This window comes from Perca fluviatilis, chromosome 7 (genome assembly GCF_010015445.1).
Source record: "Perca fluviatilis chromosome 7, GENO_Pfluv_1.0, whole genome shotgun sequence".
NCBI classification, from domain to species: domain Eukaryota; kingdom Metazoa; phylum Chordata; class Actinopteri; order Perciformes; family Percidae; genus Perca; species Perca fluviatilis.
The window spans coordinates 8,550,715-8,577,882 of NC_053118.1; the positions used below are offsets into that span (position 1 = coordinate 8,550,715).

At 39.8% G+C, this 27,168-nt stretch overlaps 2 protein-coding genes across 8 annotated transcripts in view; both read right to left on the reverse strand.

Moving 5' to 3' along the window:
- Window positions 1-963: 963 nt before the first annotated feature.
- preb (prolactin regulatory element binding) lies at window positions 964-13,114 on the reverse strand. Of its 6 annotated transcripts, XM_039805996.1 has the most exons (11): window positions 12,799-13,113; window positions 12,499-12,583; window positions 10,578-10,767; window positions 6,304-6,502; window positions 4,287-4,540; window positions 3,852-3,932; window positions 3,630-3,757; window positions 3,330-3,503; window positions 1,840-1,912; window positions 1,586-1,745; window positions 964-1,487 (listed from the first exon to the last, which is right to left on the reverse strand). In XM_039805996.1, exons 3-11 carry the CDS (start codon window positions 10,710-10,712, stop codon window positions 1,393-1,395), a joined length of 1,299 nt encoding a protein of 432 aa, XP_039661930.1. In that variant the 5' UTR covers window positions 10,713-10,767; window positions 12,499-12,583; window positions 12,799-13,113; the 3' UTR covers window positions 964-1,392. The 6 variants fall into 6 exon arrangements, with proteins under 6 accessions (XP_039661930.1, XP_039661935.1, XP_039661931.1 ...); XM_039806001.1 differs by lacking the exon at window positions 12,499-12,583 and having other exon boundaries at window positions 4,287-4,537; window positions 12,799-13,114; XM_039805997.1 differs by lacking the exon at window positions 12,499-12,583 and having other exon boundaries at window positions 12,933-13,113.
- A 689-nt stretch (window positions 13,115-13,803) lies between these two features.
- The window catches only part of adcy3a (adenylate cyclase 3a), a 47,711-nt gene continuing 34,346 nt past the window's right edge, over window positions 13,804-27,168 (reverse strand). Inside the window, exons 16-21 of one of the 2 annotated variants that reach the window (XM_039805350.1) lie at window positions 26,473-26,631; window positions 26,024-26,170; window positions 25,577-25,690; window positions 23,959-24,082; window positions 21,565-21,689; window positions 13,804-20,569 (exon numbers count right to left, since the gene is read on the reverse strand). In XM_039805350.1, coding sequence (XP_039661284.1) covers window positions 20,390-20,569; window positions 21,565-21,689; window positions 23,959-24,082; window positions 25,577-25,690; window positions 26,024-26,170; window positions 26,473-26,631 — 849 coding nt within the window. In that variant the 3' untranslated portion in view covers window positions 13,804-20,389. Of the gene's footprint in view, window positions 20,570-21,564; window positions 21,690-23,958; window positions 24,086-25,576; window positions 25,691-26,023; window positions 26,171-26,472; window positions 26,632-27,168 lie in introns of both variants that reach the window. The other variant, XM_039805349.1, reaches the window with a different exon arrangement.

Consider the following 27,168-nt stretch of genomic DNA (forward strand, 5'->3'; position numbering starts at 1 on the left):
AAATAGAAATTATTTAGGGGTAGGTAAAAAGAGAAAACCAGGAATAAAGAGTGGAAGACGGCAGTTTTTTTTTCTGTTTTGTATGTTAATCGAAAATATATGGTAAAAGAAGGCATGCACATGTGCTGATAAAAAAAATGATACAAATATTCTTTAAAAAAAAAAAAAAGTCAATGTTGTGCTCACAATTTGTTGTTTTTGTTACCCACAACTTTTCTTTTTTTGTATTGTTGTAAAGTTTGTAGTGCAAAGACTGTAAGGATCATAAAGCATAGAGACCAAGTGTTTTTTTTAGCTACCTATTTTATTTCTCTATCATTTCATCAAGTTAGTTACAATAATATAGGCATTTAAAAAAAAAAAATCATTCACATTTTTTGTACATCTGCTGGGCACCATTTGCAGTCAGAATGTTTAAATTAAAGGTCTTCATAAAATATCCATCTTTTTCTGCAATAACTTTTTATCTAGGTTTACACATCTCCCTGCTTCTGATATGCTTAGAGCAAATTCAATTATTCTCTTTTCTTGTAATAAACTGATTCTCCATTTATATAAGGTTTGCACCTTTGTGTTGAAATGTTTAGTTGACACTTGGCAACCCTGTCAGAGTCAAAACATGTAGCTGTAGGTTTGAATTCAAAAATCCCATGCACTGAGACAAATTGATGTTTCAACAAGCTTAACATTTTATCACCAGGGGTCTCATTTAGAAAACTGTGCGTGGGATCCTTACTAAAAGTGTATGGACGGCCAAAAGCCAATTTATGCACATTTTCAGCCCTGTTTTGTGCGTACGCCACGTTTATAAATGAGACCCCAGTTCTTTACCAGAGGACTGCAAAATCTGGTCTCTGCTGCCAACTAGTGGATAAAATGGAAAACACATAAAAAGCAATTATTCAAAGAGGCTAATAGGTAATTCAAAGTGTCCATGTGTAAACAAAAAAACAAAACCAGACACATTGTGCCAATCATTTATATATTTTTTACATTGTTCCTTAAATATGTCAATAAAAAGATTCCACCCTTTAAATATTCACGAACCTGAGCCCGTCAACTCACCAACATGAATCCAAAAAAGAAGAAGAATAATTGATAGAGATCAAAGCAAATGCAATCGTCTGTCCTGGTTTGATTCCACTGTGTTTACAGGTCTGAGAGGAACAACCCTGAGTAATAGCTGAGGAGGACAGTGTCAGGGAACCATAAAAGCGGTTTAGAGTCAGCGCTGTAGCTGAAGAGCCTTCAATAGCTCAGCTGGGAGTTGTGATGCAGCACTGGGGAGGTGTGGATGTTGGACTGAGCACTGCTGATATTGACAGCAGCAAAGCAAGTCATGTGAAGATGTGAAGTTCCATCAACCATGACCTGGGACAACATTTGCATGATTTAAATAAATCCTGGAAAGAGGTACTGTAGGAGGAGAACGACTCCCACCACCATGAGGCCACAAAAGAACAACACTAGCCAGATAGGAAAGGATCCTAGAGAAAAATGGAAAACAACGGGACAGATGAGGTCAAGTCTGAAGTCATGATACATGGTCTTCAGTGTGTTCTTTGAACGATGATGAAGGACTTACTTCGGTTGGGGACAGCATGAACCTGACAGCGGCTGTCCACAGCTACACTCAACATGGCGGTTTCATTATTTCCTTTGATATTTTTGCCTTTCAGCGAGTCAGGCAGGAAGGCCAGGTCTGTCACAACAATGCCATGGGACTCCTGTACATAATACAGCTTCTGCACACACAAAGAGTTAAGTACACGTTATCGTCAGCACAGCAGGGATTGCTTGGTTGATTTAGGTTCCTCAGTTTGAGATACGAGTCTTTACCTGTAGGGAGAAAGCAATGTAGATTGCCACTGATCCTGTTACAGTTCCAAGGCCAAGAAATGTTCCAGAGTCACTGTCAAAGACAAGGTTCAAGTTAAATTACGCAGCAAGAATTTATTGTTCTTATCCTAAGAAGTCTGATTAACCTTTTCATACAAAAAAACCTATGCTAAAGTACTTTTAAGAGAACAAAGTACAGTATATGAGACCATCCTTCCCCTACTGATGAACTGAAAAAGACTTCGGCCAGAAATTCCTTTTTTCACTTGCCTGGTCAGGTAAACACTGTGGATCAGAAATCTACTTGCCCTTCAAGGACCATACCAATGGTTTTGCACAATCAGACCGATACATCCAGTGCACTTACAACTTGCATCATAAATGACTGAAAACCAGAGATGTGGACTTGAGACTTGGTGACTTGGACTAGAGGACTGTATTGGGGGAGTGGGTGGTTTTAACAGGGGCTGCGGCTTGGAGTGGGCGGTCCAAAAAAAAAAAAAAAAAAAAAAAAAGACAGCGGGTCCCAGTGCTGTAACCAATTGTTAGGTTCGCCTAGCTTGGTTTCATTAGAAAATCAGCAACGCACACGGTGCATCCAGTTAAACATCAGCCAAACGCTTTATTAACAATCCTCTACTCCCCCTCTCTCGCTTCTAACCCGGGGGCACTGTGCCCCGCCCCTTTCTCCTTGATCCAATCAACAGGGACTTTAACATGAAATCGGTTAGAGAGTGAGTTAAAAGACAGGGAAACAAAAGTAAATAAAACAACCTGAGCAAAACGAAGCACAGCCAACAACACGTTCTAAAATGAGTTAAATAAATAAAGCAGCAGGTAATGTTGGAACCACTGAACTAACCTATCCAAGCCATAACAAAGAGGATTAGGTAAGTTCAGGCTTCAACACACAAACAATACTTGTGAGTAGGATCCGTTCATTGTTGTTTTTGGTCTTCACTTCGGATGTGTTGTCTAACACAAAATATAGAATATCACCAGACTTATCCTTATAGTGATAAAAATGTATTGTTACAGTATTATTACCAAAACTGTATTGACACCAAATTCAGAAAAGTTTTAAATGTTACACAGCACTACTTTTTTAGTTGACCAGTTGTAAATGCAGGTTGTTTTTTTTAAACAATAAGCATTACAACTACAGTTTTATCATTTAGATCTAACCAGGAGTACTTCATATGGGCTAGGAGATACCAGCTACTGAATGAGAAAGTGTAGTTTTGACAAAGATACAAACAGCTTTTCTTTCACCTGCCGCCATGTTTACTTACTACAGGGTTAGGTAGCATCCAATTTGACTGTCAGAGAGGTGAGCATAAAAAGCCACATAAGATGTAGTAAGACTCTGAGAAGTACCCTGACTGAGCCTGGGCCATCAGGCAGTCCTGACCAAAACCCTAACTTCCTCATGTCTAGGGCTGGTCTCTCTAGCATCCATGGTTAACAAGGTATAATATAAGATCAGTAACCTGACAGCCAGACTGGAGATGACCTCGGTGCCACAGGGAGCCGTCAGCATGGGCAGAAAGCTCTTGCCGTCCCACTTGGTGAGGTAGCAAGGAGGAGGTTTTCTGTCTCGTTTATGGGGGATCTGGACAGTGTAAAGCCTCAGGGCGCCTTTTTGGTCGGCTACCTTTCCAAACCTGAAATACATGAAAATATAACCATCTATTAGTGACTGTCACATCATTCAGATAGATATGGTGATGTCAAAAGCTGGGATGCTGTTTTGTAAAACAATAAGTCAATTTTTTTTTTTTTTTTTTAACCTGCAAGCCATATATCGATAGGTCTTCTCAGCTACTTGAGGCATGGTTTCAAGCCATTTCAGACCCATAGCCAACTGGCTGCCACTCCATACACTGCAGGAGAAGTCCCGGCCAACAGTCACCAGGTGCTGCATGAGAACACAATGAATAAATACCACACAGACACAGACACACACAGACACAGAAACACACACACTCTACCAAGAGGTGTCAATTTTTCACCTTGTTCCCTGGACTCATATCCAAGTCTTCAACCTCCCCTTCATGTGCTTTAAAGTCAAACCTCTTCTTTAGCGATGGAAACTGTAAAAAGAATCAAGAACGTACAATAAAAGTCACGACATAAATGCATATGTCCAGTGTCTAGCTTATTATATATGAATGATTTTCCCTAGAGGGAAAATATGATTTGGTGTGGTTAAGGTTAGTGTAAAAAAAAATACTTTACCATGATAAAACAGACCACAATAAAGAGCATTTTCACCAGCTGGTTTTCACACATCAAGATCCAGTTTACATCAATACTAAAGTTTAAAAGCATTGTCCCAATATCCCAAATGAATCAAACTAAAGCAGTCCAGAGTCTAAACACACCAACCAAACACGGCTGGTCTAAAGATACTCTAAAATTGAAGAGAACAACTCGACATCGTTTACCTCCCAGACTCGTATGTGTCCGTCTGTGCCTCCTGTCAGCAGAAGGCTCAGGTCTGGACTGAACCTGACTACTTTCTGAAGCGGGTCCACGGGGTTCAGGTCTGACTGCACTTCAGCCAAACCAGTCACCGAGATATGAGCCGTCTCATCCTTCATAGGTGAAATATCTCCAGATGCTGCAGCTTCATCCGGACCACCTTTGTCTCTTTTCCCAGCTCTTCGCCTGGCATTACCCTGCTGCACGCTGTTTTCTGCTGCACAGATGACACCAAATTTTTAATGGATCACAAAGATGCCTGAATGGGAAACGCATGGGTTTTTGTAAACAAAGACACAGGTTTGACTTTTTTTGTATAAGGCGGATATCTTCCTTTTCTTACACTCAACACTTTAAGTCATTATGTAGCTGTTATAGAACAGATGATAGCAACACTTTGATGCTAGGGGAACTCCTTATCCTCCTAGTTCTAATGGCTACTTTGGTTTAAGTAAAGTTAAAGAAAGGGATGCACGGACATGATTTATCTGATAACCACTAACTTATATGCTCATTTTGATCAATAAGGTTTACAAATGTTCTTATTTCACCAGCTTGCTTTCAACTCATGAAGCTGTGATAGTGCAACTGTAACGCTTGGTACAGGGGCAGATGTCTAAACCTATAGCTTCATCGGCGCCGGCCTTATTTTAGTACTTAATACATCACTACGAGTGTCAGAAGTAGTGATCGACATACATTCAGGATATGCAACATCAAGTTTTGAATACATTAATTCATCAGTAGTGCTATACTTTTTATAAATGGACGTTTACGGTTGTTAAATTTAGTATTTTTTGTTTGTTACAATAACATTTACTTAATGGATTTAATGCAGGACATACTTCTATCTGATCATTTTTACACTGTGGCATTGCTACTTTTCAAAATAATCTGGACTCAGCTACATGGAATGCTGTTGTACACATTCATCTAGTTTAGTAATAAGGTAGCTTAATTTTTTTGAATACCAGCTTGTGAGGCTACTTGAAGGGCTTATAAGGGCTAGCTCTCTTGGCACTCAGTGTTTTGCATGTAATAAATGAAGCTAGTCCTGAGTTCTCTAATGACTACAGTTTCAGTTTGATTTAATAATTGCTTAACGCATTTAAACAACGTTCCGTGTGGGAGTTTGTTACATTCCAAAATACAGTATCAGTCGACCCCTAGTCTGAAGTCACTGAAGAAGAAGAATACAAATTACTCAAGTTAAATGTAGAAAAGCTTGTAATATTTAATCAAGTGAAGCGAGATTTGGGTTAATTCCAGCTATCTTTGGGTTTAACTCAGGTTTTTTTTTCGGTATAATAAAGCTGTCTCACTTTTAACTAAGGTAGATCACCATGCTAACTAGGGTAGATCACCATGTTATTCTATGCTGCACAGCTAACCCTGCTCTGGAGCAGTTTAATTTCAGATCAAATATCTCAGCATGCCAACCACTCCATCAGTATCAGCTAACTGGAGAAATTAAATCATCATTCCTAAAGGCTCATGACAGGAACAGTACTGACATTACAATTAAGTGACCAGTACGGAGCAACTTTATAGTTATATTTTATCAGTAAGATCACTTTTTGGGTTTATAACAGATCTAACAAACAAGAGACCTCAGTTTGGTTTCCATTCAATTGTCACAAAAGTCACAAAAATAGAAATGCATTGGTAATGAATTAGATGCGTTTCTATCAACTGGTTTGGAGCTAAATAAATTAACTTAGCTAGATACATGGTTAAATGTCATTTGCCTTACAAGTGTATCGCCGTTTGTATTTTCTCCATAACAAATCCCCACCAATCAGTCGCAAAACGTCCCAGTTACATAATAAATGCCGTAAACATATTTTTAGTAAATCTTTACAATCATTCCCTAAAACAACCAAGCAGGCCTCTGCCAGGTTGTTGTTGTTTCACCGTAGCGAACAGAGTTTAAAAAGACAGTAGGTATACTGTATTCCTGATTGTAGTAGTAAGCCTCACCATCCTCAGCAGCAGCTTTGCCTTTCTCTTTCTGCGAGCAGTGTTTAAACCTCATCAGAGAGCAGGTCCCGTCCTGTCCTGCAGCAATCACACCATTGCCTATAGCCATGTTCATGGTGGCACGTGTGTCCGTGTCATGAGAGTGAAGGAGACTGGCACTGTACTGGTGTTCTCCAACCAGCTGTAGATCCAGGAATTGCTGAAACACACAGTCATGAGTCTGCTTCTGCTGATTGTTTACACACTCTCATAATGCATGTAATCCACATTTCTATTCATACACTCGGACTTAACATGTTCTGGTGTGGACAATACATGTTACAGACAGACAGACCCTGTTCTGCTGTAGTCTATGGTGGCTCTGAAAGCGCAACACACTACAACTTAAGAAGACATACAAAATGACAAAACAAAAAGGCAAATGAAGTCAACTGCTTCACCAATTTGACAGCATAGCATTTGGGATAAAAATGCTGGAGATAAAGAATTTGTTGTAGAATAAGATTCCAGTGGTCGCTGCACAGGATTGTTTCCGACTCTGAACGATCCAACATTTCCAATAACTCTGAGCTTTGTAAAGTCCAAAAGTCAAAATGTATAAAAAATAAAATAAATAGATGTACTTATTTCCAAAGTTCACTATGTTTTTATCTAACAAAATATTCTGCTTCAATCCATATTTGTTGGTGTTTAGTCTTTCAAAAACAACATTTTTATAGCAGCCAAACAACAGTTTGCTCTCCTGGAGGCAGGAACTTGTATTCACAAGGCAGTGTAGCAGCAATCCAACACCACCATAAATAACATTTATATAACCCCAATGACAAAAAAAAATTAATATTTTCACTCAACACAATTATAGAAATAGTGAATGACTTACGTCATTACAAAAAAGATCATGGATGTAATTAACAGGCATGCAAACAGGTCAGGGGTAAAAAAGATGAGAAGGATACGGTGGACCCCCCCTATGTTGTAGCCTACATTTTAAAGTTAAAAGCGTCAATCTGGTGCACTTCGAGAGCAAAATTAAGAGGCTAGATCTATGTAGAATCTGTGCTCTTGTAAACAATGTGGTGTTCTTGTAAGCGATTTAACCATAAACACATTTTTGTAAAGCATTGAGTCGGTGGATGTCTGGTTCAATGTTTGTGTTGTGGATTATGTGTCAATATGCCTGTACTGTACAACAAATTGCCTCTCGGGGACATTAAAGTTTTCTAAGTCATAAAAAGAAATTAAACAAATGGGATTATCTGTGTTGAACTGCTTTATTTTCTATTTATTACCGGAAGGCTAGAGGTAGGGATCAACTTGCCAAATAAAAAATGACAATGTATTCAGTTCTAACACTCCCTACATTAAAAAGGACAAGCTTTGCACGCTAAATTTGGACCTTCCATTTTTTAAATACATATTACATATAGAGCATCCAATCTGTACATTTAATATTAATTTGTGAAACAAGGACCTTAAGCACTCATTCTTTGAAAAGTACACAACAGGTGTCAAAGGATGAAATTCTCATTCTGAAGGAAAGCATTTCATGCTCACGTTATTAGACAGTTCTGTGAGACAGCAAAGGCAAGATGATCTGCAGCTTAAGTATCACTTAAAGCTAACAAACATCCATTGGACATCATTTTTAATCTCAGTCTATTGAGCCAAAGTGCAGCAGATCAAATAAATTAACAGCAATAAACAACAAACGTTTTTGAAGGGGACACAAATAATACAGCCACAATTATAGGCCTACTTGTAGAGGACATGTGTACACAGAGGAAAGCCTTAATACTATCATTAGTGTAGCATGGAGACCGTACCATTATCCTTCTTTTCAGTGTTTCTCTTGATTCAATGAAAAAGTTGACTATTCTTCTTTAAAACCATTTATTTACTTTTTAAGTCGTTTACAAATCAAGCCAGAAAAATACCTTAAAACATAATGACTTATTTTGAAAAAGTGTCCCCATATAAAAGACATACAATGCTTTTGTAACAAACCCATGTATTAGGTTAGTCACTGCTCTAGAAGTAGAAATGAAAAATAGCTTTAACTTAAAGCAAACGCTCGTCTGCCACAGTGGATCTGCAGCAGACGAGCGAGTGAAGTCTCTCCTCGAGCTCAGGGTAAAGCAAATCCACAACAAAGCCATTCTTTCACTTCTGAAATAACATACAATGTTCTGCACGTAGCCCAGCAGTGTTTCCCACACAGACTAATTTGTGGCGGTGCGCCACACAATCAATTTTTTAACGCTATTTAAAACACGCAGCGTATTCGTTCAGCTGTATTTCCTTTCCCTGCTCTCCTCAGTCTCACGGTCACTCACACGTAGGGGACACGGACACCCCACACACACACACAACACCACCCCACACACACACCACGAGAGAAGACGGCTGGTGAAATTCAAAAGTTCACGAAAGGTTGGTATCTATCTCGTGAACACCTTTACACAATCACACTTTAAAAAGTGCTATAAACATATTTTATATTCTGAATACAATGTTGTCAGTGTGTTAATGTTGGAGTCCCGACCCGACTATTTTAGCAAACAAGTGATTGCATTAGAAAGTTAACTAGTCGTAAGTTTGCGGTAAAATGCAGTTGGGTTGTCGAGGTCAAAACACTATACGTAGCAGCTGTGAATCAAACAAATATAAATAACGTTATGTCATTTTTTTACTCTTATACTGAATGTTTGTTGCTTCAATCCAGATGAGTATTGAAAAGTATATTCCGCGACTGAGAAAGGCCCGTGTCGAGGATGAGGACCAGCCTGAACCGGAGGTATCAGTCTGAAACAGAGCTCAACAGTCCGACCGGTTATTAATTTGTTTACAATATTTTCAGGCTTCAACCAGTGCTGCTCAAGCACAAAGACAGGGTCAGGGAGAGAAAGAGATAGATTCGTTAGGCATTGAAGAAAGACGCATCTCCCCACCCCCAAACCCGTATATTAATGATAAAAGTGTGTCTTGACTAAGGGTGTCAATTCGAAATCGACCAAAATTTTGTCACAATCTCGAACTTCGAATTAAAAAAATGTTATCGTCAATGCTGCCACGCCCTCACGTCACGTCCGGTCGGCTTGTCAAGCGGACAAAAACACACACGTGTCGAAGTGCTGCGAGTCAAAGTCCTCGAACTCAGCTACAGCCAGTCAAAAGACAGCATGGCAACTGCAGATGCAGGAGACCCACGGACAAAACTTGAACCACCTCCTCTTTCACTGAAGTTGCCCGTGTGGAAGTATTTTGGATTTTCAGTGAGTTATGTTGACATTGTTTGCGTTGTCGACAAAAAAGCCACAGTCTGCAAGCTCTGCTATGTGCGTGTACCATATTCTTCCACTGGCAGCACGACTAACATGGCAGCTGTAGTCTCAGTAACGTGACAAACTACAAGAAACAGGTTTGCTTATAAATCACTAAAACAGCAGTGACAGCACCGTTTGGCTTAGTTATCAATGCCGTTAACACTTTTGTTACTTTATTTGATGACAAACCGTGTCTGCTGTGCTTTCTAACAGGATGTCATTTTGCTAACCGAACACTGTTAGCCTTTACAACAGAGCCGCTTCACTACACTTGTTCGATAGTGTTTCATTACAGAGTTCTCTGTTGATTTGTGTTTGTCGCTGTGTGCGTGGTGGAATATAATGTAAACAGAGAGCGGCAGGCCAGAAATGCAATGCCCCATGACGTAGGTCCCCTTCAAGGCCAGGCTGATGTTGGAAGTCCCTCTAGTGGACAGAACGTGTAACAACAACCACATGCTGATAGTGGCATTGACAATGCACAAGCCTGAGTAGTGTAGTACATACTTAACAGGCTGCATTTGAGCATTAAATATTCAAATATTTAAAAAAATAATAACAAATGAAATTTGAATGGTATTATAGGAGGAAGACTGACTACGTTCTAATCCGTACGGACTACGGATCAACTATGGTGTGTTACTCCACTAGTGTGGAACAGTCCGCAGTCCATTTACTATTCGCCAACTGACGTGGTTGCTCGGGCTTACACATAAACACACTTGCATACCCACAACACAACCAAATACAGAAAAAACAACCAAATGCAGAAGACAACTAATTTCACACAACCAAATACACAAAATGTTGTCAAATTGGATGTGTTAAGCAGATTTCTTCATTATCTATGTGCATATATTTTGAAATGTTGCATTGGGTTAAGTTTTCAGGGCCACCCTAGTATTCTATTAAACCGTTTAATTTCCAAAACACTTGATCCTCAGTACTTACCACAGCATTCTTTATGCCGGTCTTGGAAGCCCCCCCTCCTCCTGCTGTGATTACAAGCCCAGTTTTAGGATCCACTTTAATGGAGTATAAAGGAAAGGGGGCTCTGTACAGATCTGGCACCTTCCTCTTCCCCATTGTTGTTGTATAAGTCACCTACACTTCTTCATACATCTGCTGCATTCAATACCACCTGTGGAAAACAGATGCTGCGTTTCAATAGTGGTTCAACATATCCTCGTTCATTTCCCCTCAGCCCTTGATATTATGTAACAGCGTACGTCACACGGAGGCCACTTGGAGAGCAGAGGGAAGGTATGTGGGGCAGGAGCAGAGGATTCAAATGTAACGCACCTGCCCTTGTTCACTTTCAGCCCAAACTACATGGATCCACCACCAGTTGTAGGCTTAGCTCTGCTGCTTCAAGTGAGTTTCATTATCCATTAATTATGGCATTCTATCGCCGTTTTTGTTTATCCTATGTCTTCTTATGTCATGCAATTTCCATTTCTTGTATGAAAGGCGCTATATAAATATTTATAAAAAAGTATTATTACTGCCTTTTACACCTCAAATACCTGCTCATTTCAATGAGACTTGGTAATCAGCTGCATAAGTTTCTGATTTATAAAGTTTGTGATCTGTATGAGTAATCATATTATTGCTACGTATTTTATCTTGCAAAAATAGTTCCATAATAATTTCAAGCTTGTTGGGAAAAATAAATCACACAAGAACAACGGTCTAGTAAATATAAGCAAATTAAAAGTATAATTTAGGCTAAATATTAACTGACAGTTATATTACATGTTTTAGTTAAAAAAAATAAAATAAAGCTATCAATGAGGTTTTCTAAAGACTACTAAAAAGCCAAAATGTATTCATTCATCTTCTCCTTACTTCTTTTGTGGTCAGCAACCGAGTTTTACCGGTTGTACATTACTGCCACCTAACCATGGATGAATTCTTGCACCAAATGAATAACTGCAAAGCATTGTGGGTAATATCCTCCTCTGGAGTGACCATCGTTCACTTTCTCCCTCAGCCCTCCGAGGGTCCATCTCACCAAGTTCACTTCAGTTTTTTTTTTTTTAGACAAATGGAAAGACAGTTACGATGGCAGCGGGGATTCCCCCAAGGGCAAGTGCTTATGGGAAGTGAACAAGGGCATGTGGAACCACTATTGAAACGCAACTAGAGTGTTAGTTTATCTGTGGCATGCTCTGTCCGTCACCTGCTGGCGTCCACTGAGGTTGCTACACCCCTGAACACCTAGTTTTTAGGTGTGTCGCTTGAGGGCACGTAATCAAGTTAAAACACACACGGCCATCCATTTGGGTAGACAACATCCCATTAGGTTGACTGAGACTGGGTGCTTTTAGCAGACAGCGAATTGCTGACGACCACATCCCATCACTTTAAAGATTCTGCATTAAAATGTCTAAAAACGACGACACAACTATATACACGTTATATATTTTGTTGTTGTTGTGCATTTATATTATCCCAATTGTTCAAACCTACAGAAATCTTTAATGTTAATAAATGAAAAGAGGCGTGTTGTTTGGTCGGCTGTTGATGGCCTCATATAACCTTTAAACCCCTCTAGTTGCTCTAACTTCCGGAGAAACATAGGAAACTTCCGGTAAACACCAGATGATATGTCAGGAAGAACATGTAAATCATACAATGTTACAGACAAAATTATACTAAAATTATACTAAATTATACCACACAGGATTTTTTTTTTTAATAACTGTAGCTACATGCCTTTGCAAGAGACAACAGCATGTAAGATATATTTATGAATGAGGCCACATGATTCTATGAACTGCAAAAAAAAATACAAAATAAAAAAACGTCTCCACTAAAAAGCTGAAAATTGTCCTTTATCAGTTCAGTCATCGAAGTCGGCTGCATTTACCTTGGATGTGTGGGGCTCAGCACTGTTACGTTAGCTAGCTATATTAGCACTGTGACCGATGTTACGTTAAATGTCACGTTATCACCTATAAATACCAAAACGTTTGTTTTCAGCAATAACGTAAGACAATGTCAATTAACTACAATACAACCCCTTATAAGCTAATGTGTTAACGACTGTGTCAATATCATTTAACTGTAACGTTAGCTAGCTAACGTTAATAACTAAGTTACAGTTAGGTAGCTAGCACTACAGCCTGCTAACTTTAGCTCGTCGTAAATTTAATTAGGAGTCCCCTACCTGTGCAATTGGCCCGGTTTGTCTTCCGTTGTTATTGTACCAAATAGCTAACTAAGTACCAAAGCAGATAATTTCATAGTGATCTGTCTATGACACAGGCTTGTGATAAAGAGGAATACTAAGTGCTAGCTTACAGTCACTTCCCTTACTCCACCATGGATGTGTACAACTATTCGGTTATTAAACTGATAAGAACAGATAGCTAATACACCTGATCTTAGCCAAAAGGCCGATAACTATTCCACAGCGTACGGTCTCCCTACCTAGCTAGCTAGCTACACGTCAGCATCGCAGCATCGTACTGTTCTTCCTCTTCTGCTTTTAAATTGGCGGTTGGCAACCAGCTTTAAGGCGCATTACCGCCACCTACCTACCGGACTGGATCGTGGAGCAGTAGATTGGCAGGGGGGGAAATCAAACAAATAAGACACAACTAAACAAAATGCTCTCTCTAACAACCATGTTTTACCGAATGACACTTAATGACAACAGTCATGAATACTCAAAATGACTCCTAAGGTGTCATGTCACTTATGCACACCCCTTCAAATAGTGTTACCAGCAGGAGTTGTGGTACAGTAAATAAAAGCAGGATGCACCATCTAATTCCGTATAAAGATAGGCACTCAACAGTATATTACCTCTTTTTGACCTTTGTCCTTGTGTTGTTTGCTATGTGATTTATGTAACTTTACTGCTGTAATGATACAATCATTGAGATAAAGTGCTCTCTCTCTCTCTTTTTCTTTTCAAAGCAATGAGCTAATTTCATTCAACTTGCACGTGCAAAATGAATAAATTCAGAGGCAAAATCAAAGAAATGCTATGATAATAGAGCTTTTGCCTTACACTTTATTACACTGAAAATGTTTGAATGATTTATTAGCGGATGCTCTTGCCACCCTTTTTGCTCAGTCAACCTGCAGAGATGCTGATGATCTCTTCCCGAATCAATGTGCTGTTGTTTCCACTTACCGTGCAGTAAACATGACACTGAGGCATCTCTTTATTGAATTATTTTTAATCAACTCACCTTATAATGACAACTAAAATGAAAGAGGGTACACTGAATGAGAAATTGTAACAACTTAAAAACCATAATTGGGATCTACACTATATCAAATCACAAAATCTGTGAAGAGTAAGCAGAGTTCTGAATCAAATTCTGACAAAAGCAAATGGTAACAACTACAACCACAAGATTTAATCATGTTGTTTCCTTTTGATGCCATTAGCATGGCCCTAGTGGTGTGGGCTCTCCAGATGGCATTTCTGTGCTCTTGTGTTTTGCTAAGCACAAAAAAATTCTGTTGCGACCTAGACCTGAAAACATGACACATTATTCAAATTTAGTTCCCAAGCCTGAGATTCTTTTAAAATACAAATACGTGAACAGCCATGGTTTAATTTAAAGCTATTCCTTTATTATTGGCACTTTCACAACTGTGTAAGAAAAAAAGAAATGTCCCTGTAATTTCCAATAAATAAATGTGACTAATAAACACTGTCTGAACTCTATGTACAACTAGGACACATTCAGTACTCGTTCCCTTTCTTTAAATAGAACAAAGCTTGTACATTACATGATACAAATGTGAATTAAAGGTGGAAGGAATGAGCGTCAGGTTTGTAGAAGAAGAAACTATTGCACATTCATCCCATTCTACAGATGTTAATGGTCTTTAAAAAGAGGAAAAGAGCAGTATACTGTACATATATTTATCCCTAAAACACGCATACAGTACATCTGCTTCCTGCCAGGTGGGTGTGCTCATTCTCCTGCATGTCACTGCTCTCATGTCAAAAGCCTTGTACATTTGAAATACAAACTTTGGGGCGAATGTCAGAGGTTTACCCCAAATTCAATCAAATTCAAAGCAAAATTATGTTTGTAATTAAAAAGAAGCCCCCTGATGGGCTTCAACCCTTGCATGTGCACAGACTGGCTATTCAGACCTATTGATAGCCTTGAGCACCTCCTCCCAATATACAATTTGCCTTTAACTGGTCCAAAATGTCATATAATTAGGTCAATTTTTTGTTTTCTTAGCTTCAAGTGACCCTTGACACACTTTTCTAGTGTGCCTTGATTTACCATGTTGATTTAGGCATCGAGCGTTTCCACCTTACTTCCACCATGGGTAGAGGGAGCAAGATGACTCAGTTAGTAAGACCTCCTGAAGCTGTAAGAGGGTAAATTAGGCTGTATGTGCCCACATAGCCACACAGATTCGAGTGATGTCAATTTTTTCACCTGCCCAGGTCTTTAAGGTGCCGGGCGTACAGTACTTCTTATAGAGTTCCCCGTGTATCAAAAACTTTATTCGACCACACCTGCTAACTGCACGTTTAAACACATTAGCATATGCGTCCGTGTCAATTTTGAAATTTGTGGCTGTGCACGACCAAGCAAGCAGACAAACAAGACACAGATGGTAGCCAACTTTAGGCCAGAATTCACTAGAAAAGTGAGACCCCATTTTCACCTGGTATTAACATGAGGTCTGTATGCGGATACCTTATCTGGATCAGGGAGTCAACATGTTAATGCAGATGTAACTAACATAAATGTAGAATCCACATCTGGAGGTGGTCTTGCTCACATTTTGATCAGATCTCTTAGTCATGTGTAAACAAGGCCTATATACTGTATTATGACCTCATTCTGTAGAGAAAAAAAAATCCCAAAGCAAGTTGAAAGGTCACCTAAAGCTAGGTTTATGGCCGCTGCGGTATTCCTGGCGCGAGGGAGTCAGGCATGGCTGCAGCCTGAGCCTCCCGTCTCATGATCTCCCGTCTCATGCCTGGGCGTGTCCAACGGTAAATTCAAAAAAAAAAAAATCACAAATTATATTCTAGATGGAGTCACGGTTAAATCAGTGAGCATGTTTGTTGCAATTAATTGAAAACCATTTAAACTTTTTTTTTTTATAGATAAATTAACAATTTAAACTCTTGAATTAACGATTTTAGCCATACATACAGTTTTCTGGATTTTACTGTTGTATCCCTGATGACTTATATTTTTTATTTGATGAAACCTGCGATGACTTTACCCTTTTTTTTAATGCTTTATTTGCAAATTCACCACAGTAAAAACAAAGTACAAACGTAACCTAAAAACGTACGCCAGGGCAAAAACATATAGCTCAACAATGAAGCCACCCACAACACTATGAATAATACATATTTACAGTTCTACAATATTATGAGACCACAGAAGAGTAAAACTAGACTGTTTTCATGCCTTTAGAATTTATCTAAAAATAATGGTCAAGCTTGTTTTTAAATGCAACAAAGGAAGGTTTAGAATTTCTAAACCTGCATTTATGGATATGAAATTTGGCAAGAAAAAAAAAGTATAATAAAAAAAAGGGTTAACCTCCATTTTTGTGAAATCATAAAAACCAAGAACCAGAAAGGACCATTTAAAACTGCATCAGCGTTTAACGTTGATCTTTGGTTAAGCCATATTACACGAGAGGGTTTGATTTAAGGAGGTCTACAAGCATCACTGAAGTGTACCCTCGAGTGTAATATTAAGATTATACAACAATGATTACCAACTAAATAAAAGTGATAGTCCAACTGTATTCATATTGTGGAGCAATTCACTCTCAAAATAAAAAAAACATTCTTGTCCCTCCCTGTTTATTCAACCAGCCAACTTGAGCTAACGTTAGCTTTGTAGAGCTTGTGTGTGAATAAATCCTGCACATATAAACGCAAAACTGCTTTGCTAGCTCAATCGTGTTGTAACGGAGACATCTACTGAATTTTTTATTTTTCTATCGACAGATTTAGCTAGTATATGGCCAGGAAATTCATATGAAGTAGCTATTATGGCACCAGACACCAGGCGAGAGGGCATGAGTTGGGAGGCTCCAGGCTTCAGCCATAGAATGGGTATTTAGTTTGTCTTTTAGTTTGACATATTTTGAAGTATTGTATTCAATAGCATTATAGTCTGTATTTATCTTTATCTTTTAGACATATCTTTTAAAGTATTCATTCATTAGCATAATTGCTGTACTGTTTAGTTCAAAAGCACCCAAAAACTCCATAGTACGAAGACATAGCGGACCAGACATGAGCTTTTATTTTGAAAAGCAGAAGCTCGGGGACAGCACCAGGCGGAAGGGCACGAGACGGGAGGATGATGAAGCTAGGTTTAGGCTCCATGCTGCCATGGATGACACTTGTCCATGAAGCAAGGTGAAAACCATTGCTTAATAGCACTGTGGTAGGAGCGGTGTCAAAGCAAAAGTGGGACATGCCACGGAAAGTCAGCTGGCTCACCCACCTAAATTGTGTGTTGAGGTTCGACCTCAGCGCAAGCAAAGATTGAGATAGTGAGAATGTTTATTAATCCCAGGTGTAAATGCAAAGGCCTCATTATCAGATACCATTATCCAGATACATACTGGATGTTGATACCAGGAGGAAATAGGGTTCCAAAGCTGCAACAAGTTCAATGCCATGTATTTGAACTTTGTGTTGCCATTGTCATTTGACATCATAAAATATAATGCTTTCTCAATTTATTTAAACGTATTCTGTTACGGCCTTCTTTTTCCACATGACTGCCGTGCAGTTAAAAGGCAAATTCAAGTTTATAACAGATTGTGTCCCTTTTGGCTTTTCTTACATTTCACTCACCGAGTTCATTGTCGAGACAAATGTCACGGTGACATCACTGAACTAGATCTAAGAAGATCAAAGAGGGTCAAGAAACACGAGCGGTCAGACATTCAGACAGGCTGGATACAAACCATCACTTTAAATCAGATTATCGAATTTCTTTTATTTGGAAATTAAACGGAAAGTGAGCACACCTTAAAAAGGTTGACAATAATTCCAAGCAAACTGTGCACAGCAGGCACAGTAGGTCAAAGTTGAAGCAGGGGGTCTGAAAACTATGATGGATGTTTACAATAGAGCGTTTGGGTAACCATTTTACCGTTTGCCTTCTTTTTCTGTTTGACTAACCTTTTGGTTTGTTTCCAAACCCTCTGCACCTCTGACTGCTAGGGTTTCTTGACCCCTTGGAGCTATTCATTGCACAATGTTATTATAACTGATAAAATGTGTGACCAGAGCAAGTTGAAATAAACTGGAATTATCCTTTCACAGCATTGCGAAAGGACTCAAATATTTCCCCATGCACGCAGAGGGCCACGAAATCCTTCAACTACATTAAAACATGGTGATCACAGCTGTGGTAGGCACTTCCATCGATCCACAATCAGTTTGAAAAATACTTCTGCCATGTGTGCTACCCTCTGGACACCGTCACCTGTCCCTCTCCTAAAACCACACAGTACACACGTCTCTGTTCTCCATTATGTCCCAACACAGCTCCGAGGCACAAAAAAATGTCCAAATGCCAGCCGTGTAATGTGCTGTACGAGGTCCAGGAGCAGAGAGGAGAGCACGGTAGATCTGACCTGTTCCCAAATCAGAATCAAAGAGAAAAAAAATACTTTGACTGTGGAAAAATACATTATGTGCGCACACTATTATACACACCCGCCACCACACAATGGCAGCAGCAGGTGGCAGTTCAGTCGGCATCGTCACACTCTGGCCTCTCATTGGTCCACTTCCAAATCCTCTTCCTCATCAGAGACAGGAAACCTAAGCTCCGATCAGTCTGTCAGGTTTCCGTACATGGAAGTATTTTGTTAATGGGGAGCGGTCCAGAAATTTGGAATCCAAAGTGTAGTGTTACTATGCTGAGCAAATGCATCAAAACTGGTGTGTTTGCAAAACTGCTGTGTGCGTGTGTGTGTGTGTGTGTGTGTGTGTGCATGTTCTATTTTTTTATCCCAGAGAGGTTTGTGGAAAGAGATACAGCCCATCATTGTGTTTTAATTAAATCACATTAGTCTGAATTGGTCATTTTCATGCTGAAAGGTTGAATTCAAAACAACATTTATAATATGACCGCGTGGTAAAGCTATGAACCTCATATTTAAACATGTACAAAGGATCAGTCCTTGTCAAGTCCGACCTGCGGCCCTTTGCTGCACGTCATTCCCCCTCTCTCTCCCCTTTAACATCTCCACCTGTCCAGTACAATAAAGGCCTAAAATGCCCCAAAAAATAATCTTAAAAAAGAAAATTAGAACCGACATAAGATCATTTTTCAGTGCGCCAAAACGGAGGACTTCTGACACAACAACTCAACACTACTCAACCCAACATAACAGTAGATCTACAATATTAGCCTAATATCAGTTCACACGGGCTTTTTGGCGTGTTCGTTATAGTGGGGGACTTACTATCCAACAAGCTATTACCAAAGCAAAATACCAAAAGAACTTAGGTAATGTTATAATCGATAACATAGAAGACATTATGGAAAAATACATCCTTTTTGTCATGACCAATATATTAATGACTCAACATCATCTGATTGGAGAAAAGAATCACTTCTTCCGACGTATAAAGTGAATAAAATAGCCTTGCCAGCCTAGTTACTGGAGTACCAACTACACATATCTCCCCAGTTACTGAGGAAACATGGCGGCACTGTGGGAAAGACCCGTTCCCCATGTAGATAGGAATGGCTCATTTTAAGCTAACGAAAACCCCACGGGTTACCACCACCACTTAGTTATAGGCGATTACACTAATGAAAACATAGTATTATATTCCATTTCTGCCAATACATGCCCCTAAATCCTACACACTGGTCTTTAGTACGGGGTGCTTTGATAGCTGAAGGGTTAAAGTGCATACCACAGAACCACAACGTCCCTGGTTTGATATCTAGCTGCTGAAACCGATTCCACTTTTTCTGATTTGCCCTTCAGAAGAGGCTACTGTGTTTGTGTACGAAGGTCTGACAGATCTGCAGCATCAGTCGACATGGAGGCTGTTTTCATTCATAGTAGACACTGTCAGTGTGGGGGAGAACGTTGGAGAAGCTGGTCCATATCACTTTTGTTTTGTTACACGAGAATATGAAAACATTCTAAGGTTCTCCAGCTTAATCTACACTCCAGTTACTAATGGAATAACATTCACCTCTAATACATTTGGATGGGGGCAAAATCCAGGATTGATTTTGAAGAATTTCAGCATTGCAAGCAATTACAATTTCTTTTTTTTTTTACAGCTGCCATAAATGAAAGAAATGTGGACACTTGACCTTGGATTTTCTGCTGCCGGCCTATCTAGACTTGCCTTCATGTAGTCTTATTATTTTTTATTTGTAATGTTTTAATCTTACATAGAGTCTGTATCTAGATCATGTCAATTTCTAATCGTTTCCGTTAATTTATTAATTGATCTAGTTATTAATGCTTTAAGGTCTGTTGTTCAACTTGAACATGACAAATTTAAATACAATCTCTACTGGCCCATATATCTTTCCACAGGCAGTAATGAGTAATGAGTGGTGTGTTGTCACAGGTGTGTATGAAGTGTGTCAGTGGTATTCAAATGTGACTTACATTTAGTACAGGTGTCGGACCGTTTTTAGACAAATGACTTCTTATTCCAAAAACTCTCTCCTCTGCCTCGCTCTGCAATTATCGCACACTAACTGCGATTGCTGGGGTGTGTGTGTGTGTGTGTGTGGACCTTAGCTGTCCACCACCTGATGTGGCAGGGTGACAGAGGAGCCGTTGATAAATGAGCCTTGTTTGTCTCTTCCCTTCAGAAAATAAGTGAGCAGTTCCCCTTTCCCCTTCACAAAGATGGGCCCCCTTCTCACGAAGCGGAAGCCGTACTCCTTTAGGATGTTGTAGCAGTCCTCCACTACCTAGGGGCAACACACACACACACACACACACACACACACACACACACACACACACACACACACACACACACACACACACACACACACACACACACACACACACACACACACACACACACACACACACACACACACACACACACAAATAGGCTTTCAGACGGAGTTTCAGAAAACACAAATTTTATTTGTGATTGCAAAACAAGATTAATTTAAGCAGCATTGAGAAGATTATGAAAATAGTGTTAGAGTACAGTGGGTTTTTAGTGCTTTTAGTCTGAAAACAGCTGCATGCTGCTACTGGAATCAAGCTTGATGAGAGCTAAAAGTTGGGTTTGTCACAAAGAGTGACTCCTTTAACATTACACTTAATCATTACATCCGTCATTGGTATAAAAATATTCAGTAAAGGTTTCATTTGTTGTGCAGCTTTTCAGTTAATTCAATTAAGAAGCCATAGGATTATCTGTACTTCTGATGCATACTAATGGCAGGATTGTGGTTTGTTTTGTGGTGTGTTTTATTCTTTGAACTACACAAATTGGAGTCAGTATCTTCTTTAGTGGCAGCTGTTTTCTTCACTATAGTATACAGGGAGACCTTGAGAGACTCATAAGTCATATTTGTGCTTTACTAAAGTCAAATTTCATCCTACCATTGCCTCATGGTGATTTATGAAAATGTGGTTACTTTTGCTAAGTTTATTTTTCCTTTGATTTTTCTGCATCACTGTAGTTTATACTAATACACTCTTAAACTCACACTAGCACAGGAAAGTGTGCATGTAGTAAAATGTAGTGGGGGTAAACACTGCCTCTAGATTATATGTAAACATAGACAGTGTCTTTTTAAAAACATGTTCGCTAGATGAAATGAACAGGAATAAAACATGGTTCATCACAAAAGCTTTAACGCTACTCTTCACAGTATTCATTTTGAAAGTTGTATAAAGCAGTGGTAAGTAATCTAGAGATCTGTAATACAGTTTAGTGCTGTACCTGAATGTTTCCCATAACCCCTGTGGACTCCATGCGACTGGCCACGTTCACAGTGTTGCCCCAGATATCGTAGTGGGGTTTTCGGGCACCAATCACTCCTGCTAACACTCCACCCTTATTCAGACCTGGAGGAGAGTGTTGACACATGTGACATGCAAGATTAAGACGTAGAAGATTAAGATATGTGAGATTACGGACTGCTAAAACTATACCTGTGAGAACCTGGCTCATCATTAATCCCACCTGAATCTTTATTCTAATCTAGTTCTCAATTTTATTCCGACAACTAACTAACCTTTAAATAAAATCCCCTTCTTTTTTTCAACCAACATCTTGTTTCAATATTGTTGTCCAACTTTCCTTTGTATTTTTATTAGTTATGGTAGCATTTTATTCAGCAGTTTTACAGTGGAGTTCTGGTGAGGCAGTGACACAAGAACCCACAGTTTTATTACAAAATCCAGTAGGACTAGCAACTCGAGCAGTCAGACTACCAGACAGGTTCCTTTAAAGGTGCAGTAGGCAAGACTTATAAAACTATCTTTCTGTCATATTTGCTGAAACTGACCCTATGTTCCAGTAGAACTACATGAAGCAGGACATTTAAAAAACAATCTGGCTCCTCTGGCACCACCTACAGCCTGTAGTGCAATTAGGAAAAATCCACAGCTCCCTGTTCAGATGCACCAATCAGGGCCCGGGGGCACTTAAATAATGTTACCCTGCACTTATAATGTAACTCTGACAAAAATGAATACAATACTGATGCTCACTGTGATGGATTACAAAACTCAGTCACTTATTTGGAATAAGTTTCATATTAACATAAAAGAATGAAACAAATGGATATATTGAATGGTAGGAAAAAATAAGTATAACAATTAAAAATATACAGCATGCATGCAATGTTTGGCAAAAATGAAAAAAAGAAACTTGATTTGTAGTTACAATAAAGTCAACACTAATATAATTTAACCCTACCCATTTGGAAGTGCAGACACAAACAATGTGTGCATCTTTGCACTGTAAATCTGCATGTGCATACAAATTACAGTACAGTAGGTCAAAGTAGAATAAAGGGCTCTGAAAAAGTTAATGCAACATTTCAATCACTATTTATAACTGTGTCACCTTCATTTTTACAAAGAAAGAAGTGGTCAAGGTAATATGAGTAAAGTGTGGACTTTAACACCTCTCTGTTGGTTAGTTAGGTTGCCCTTTATACTCTTTGTTTTTACTTGACAATAGTCATCAGTCCCCATCGTTCAGCACTTAAATTGGTAAATAAAACGTGTTATTACAATAATGCGCAAAACCATGGAAATAAGACCCAATTTGTAAAAATAAAAAAAACTTTCCTTTAAAGCTGCACAGTGTTATTAGCACACTGTGATAGCCCCAAGTTGAAGCAATAGGTTGAGTAAATATTTGAAGGCTTCAACAGCTATAAATGATGTGACCTGTCCACAGATTGCTGGCTGATCAGTGATGCATTTTACAAACACATATCAAATAGTAGGAAAAGTTAAAGATCTACTGAGGACAACTTGTATTTGGATGCATGCAAATAAGTACAAGTACATATGCCAGCTGAAATGGATCACATTATATGTGGAGTACCTGTTCCTAACCATACTGACACCAGAGGGTGAATCCATGGTGTCTAATTCCTAGGCCACACAACCCGTGTGAGCAGCTCGCCTATTGCTTTTTCTTCCGGCACCCGTGTTTACAGGTTGGAGCGGACACACAGCCCACCTGAGCAGCGTGGCTCAGGTGCGGCTCAGCTGCATGCCGGCTGCGGAACATCTAGAGATTTGAGGTCTAACATTTTTTTCGCCTCACACATACAGCTTTGCAACAAAAAGTCCAGTAAAATGATCCTTTGACAGTCATACTGATTGTAAAAACACTTTAACTACATGTCCAATGTGTATATGTAGGATATGGTACATCCACAAAAAAATTGAAATATTTATATTTAACTCAACACTTTCGGTTTCCATTTGAAATTAAAACCGTGTAGCCTTTCTGTGGACACAATCTTAACCTTTTATGTCTTAAACAAAGATACATGACAATTATAATTGAATTAAATGAAACATTATAATCACTTATGGCTATTAACATAGGCAAACCTAATGTGGAAACGCACGAGCAGAGCTTCAGCAGCAATGGCGCAGCAGCAATGGCGCAGCAGCAACGGCGCAGCAGCAACGGCGCAGCAGCAACGGCGCAGCAGCAACGCGTCTGTGTCGACACCACATGCATATGAGCCGCAGCAGTTTCAGCGAGGTAGCCGTCACACACTGCTCATGCAGGCTGAAGTGAGGAGGACAGAAGTACAACAGCACACACGCACGGAAAATAATAAATGAAGGAGTTAGCACGTACCAATGCGTAGCATGAAGTTGTTGAATGACTGGTAGTTGATGTTCATGAGCGTGACCTTCATGGCCAGAGCAAAGTCTGCCAGGTCTGCCAGGTGCTGCCAGCGCTCTCTGTCAGACTGCTCCTCCTTCTGTCAGACAAAAAAAACATCTCACCACCATTACCATGACTGGTAGAAACAGTCAGCATTTTAGCACAACTGAGATGATCATATGTGAAGTCCAAGAAAGACCAAGGGCCCTATCTTGCGCAACGCAAAGCCCGACGCAAGTGTCTTTGCTAGTTTAAGACCGACGCAGTTGTCAATTTCCTGTCCAGCGCCGTGTCGTTTAAATAGCAAATGCACCTGGGCTCATCTGTGCGCCCATGGGCGTGCTGGTCTCACAAGGAGGTGTGTTCAGGTGCATTCTGGGCGTATTGCTATCTTGAGGCAGCGGGAAGTGATCGCGCCATTGACCAACAAAAACTTGGTCTAAAGTCAATAACGCAGCATTTCATTGTTATTTTAACAGTAAATTAGTAAAATGTGCCTAGGCTCGTGCACAGCACGCGCACTATTCTTGTTACAAACACACACACAGGGAAGCGCAGCAGCACACAAACATGCAAAAGATTACAAATAAAAATATTATGGTGCAAATCGGCATCATAATAGCAATGCGCCAAGGTCCAAACGCTCCTGGCTTTTAAAAGGTCCCATGGCATGAAAATTTCACTTTATGAGGTTTTTTAACATTAATATGCGTTCCCCCAGCCTGCCTATAGTCCCCCAGTGGCTAGAAATGGTGATAGGTGTAAACCGAGCCCTGGGTATCCTGCTCTGCCTTTGAGAAAATGAAAGCTCAGATGAGCCGTTCTGGAATCTTGCTTGTTATGAGGTCATGCAAGGTTACCTCCCCTTTCTCTGCTTTGCCCGCCCAGAGAATTTGGCCCACCCATGGGAGAGAGACATCATGGCTTTCAAACGTGGCAGTTGGTCAAGGCCATACCCTCACCCTCCACCTTGCCCCCCCTCTCTCCTCCTCAATAGCTAGAGACACAAAAATGGCACATCCTAAGGAAAGCTCATTGTGGGACTGGCTCTAGTGGCTGTAATTCTGCACCAAGGCTGAATTTGGGGAAAGAGACTTCAGATACAGTATTAGGGGACCACTAAGGTCTATATAAAAGAGACTTCAGATACAGTATTAGGGGACCACTAAGGTCTATATAAAAGAGACTTCAGATACAGTATTAGGGGACCACTAAGGCCTATATAAAAGAGACTTCAGATACAGTATTAGGGGACCACTAAGGCCTATATAAAAGCATCCAAAGAGAACCATGTCATGGGACCTTTAAAGGGAATGGGAGATGACACTCTGATTGGTTTATTGCATTTTCCACCCAAAACACACCTATGAATTAATGAAGACACTAAGTACAACCCTTTTGAACCATGCGCCCGGACCCTTTAATTCGCCGTCAAACTAGCAAAAGTGGATTTGGACACGCCCTAAACACACCTGCGCCACGCGCTCTACCGAGTTTTCTCAAACCGTATGTTTAGAGTGAATTTTCATTTTGGTTCAATCATTCAGAAACACACTGAAGCCTGGACAAGTCACGTGACCAATCTAACCTTCACGCAGCTATAGCCGTTGCTGACGTCTGGGGTGACACCTGATGCTGCCATGTAGGTACTGCCGATGGTCTTGATTTTGGTGATGCAGCGGAACTGAGGCTCATCCAGCAGCTGAAATGGATACAGGTGAAAGGTTACGTTTACACGGACTGAGGGTGTAAGTACAGGGACTCAATCACTGACCACTTCAAATCACAGCTGCAGTTCTTTTTTGTCAAGAGGAAATCCTAATGCTCAGCGGATGTTTGACAGGCAAGACAATGAATAGAATTGTAATATCCACGCACATATCGCCAGCACTAAAGCTAGCGACATGTTACATGACTTTTATTTTATACTCAACGTATTACAGATCTCTGTAACCGTCAAATGTGTCAAATGGGTGTTATTACAGTCTCTGCTGTGATGCTGTGTAACAGATGCAAAATGAGGAAGGCAGCTTACACTGTCAAAGTCTGAGATGATCTCATTAAGGAACCGTAAGCATTCAATCCCTCCATTATTGATGCTCTCCTCTGTGTAGAAGTCAGAGAAGTTGGGAATTGAGGCAAACATGACTCCAATCTCATCGTAGGACTGGCTGTACAACTCCTGGAAAAGGTCAGATTAACAAGGTGTAGAGTTGAGACATGAGGAAGTTTGTGCAACAAATGAACCAAACGTTGTTAAATGTTGATGAAATACTTCTTGAAAATACTACAATATGATTTTATGAGATACAACTATAACAGGAAGACTACAGATACGCTTTCTGGGTTTCCTGTTTTTTTTTAGAAGTGTAAACTGACAGGCAAGATGAAATAACATGACTTTTGGGGGAAAAAAAGCAATGCGTGAAATATTTCTTTTACACAAACACAGAGAAGTAGGTGCCTAACTGGTGAGGATCTTACCTCATCCCTTTTCTTGGAGCCCAGGAAGTGTCGAGCAACATGTTCAGGTAGCATGTTGGTCACCAGTGCTTCATTCCAGCGCCTCATCTCATACACTTTCTCCTTCTGCTCATGGACCTCAATCTTCCACAGGAAAAGGGTGCGGGCGAGCTTCTCCACCTTCAGGCAGCAACATCAGGGACTGATGTTAGCATTTGACCAGCATATGGATTTGCAAGTTCAGTGATTCCCCTTTTTGTGAACTAATCTTTATTTGCAAATGGCACTTGACTGCTTGACCATGATTCATTAAGAAAGGTGTAATGTAGGGCTGAAATGATTCCTCGAATAATTCGATTACAAAAAATCCTCGATGCAAAATTACTTGCCTCGAAGCTTCGTTAAATCAATGTTACGTGTTATGTTGTATCGCTGACGGACGGTGTTTCCGCACGGAGCATTGTTACTGTCGCACAGACGCGGCTCAGTCTGCTGCTGGCGACACATGCCAGAGCGTAAATAGCGAGGGGCTAAGAGAAGAGACAGGCTGGAGAAAACGACAGAAAGTGTCCAAAGTTTGGAATCAGTTCAAACGTAATTAAAACTAAAACTCTGTACAGTGTGTCTACTGCAAAATCAAACTAGCTTACCACGATAATAGCACGACGTCAGTGCTTTAGCATCTCAACAGAAAACACTGAGTCTAACTTAATCATC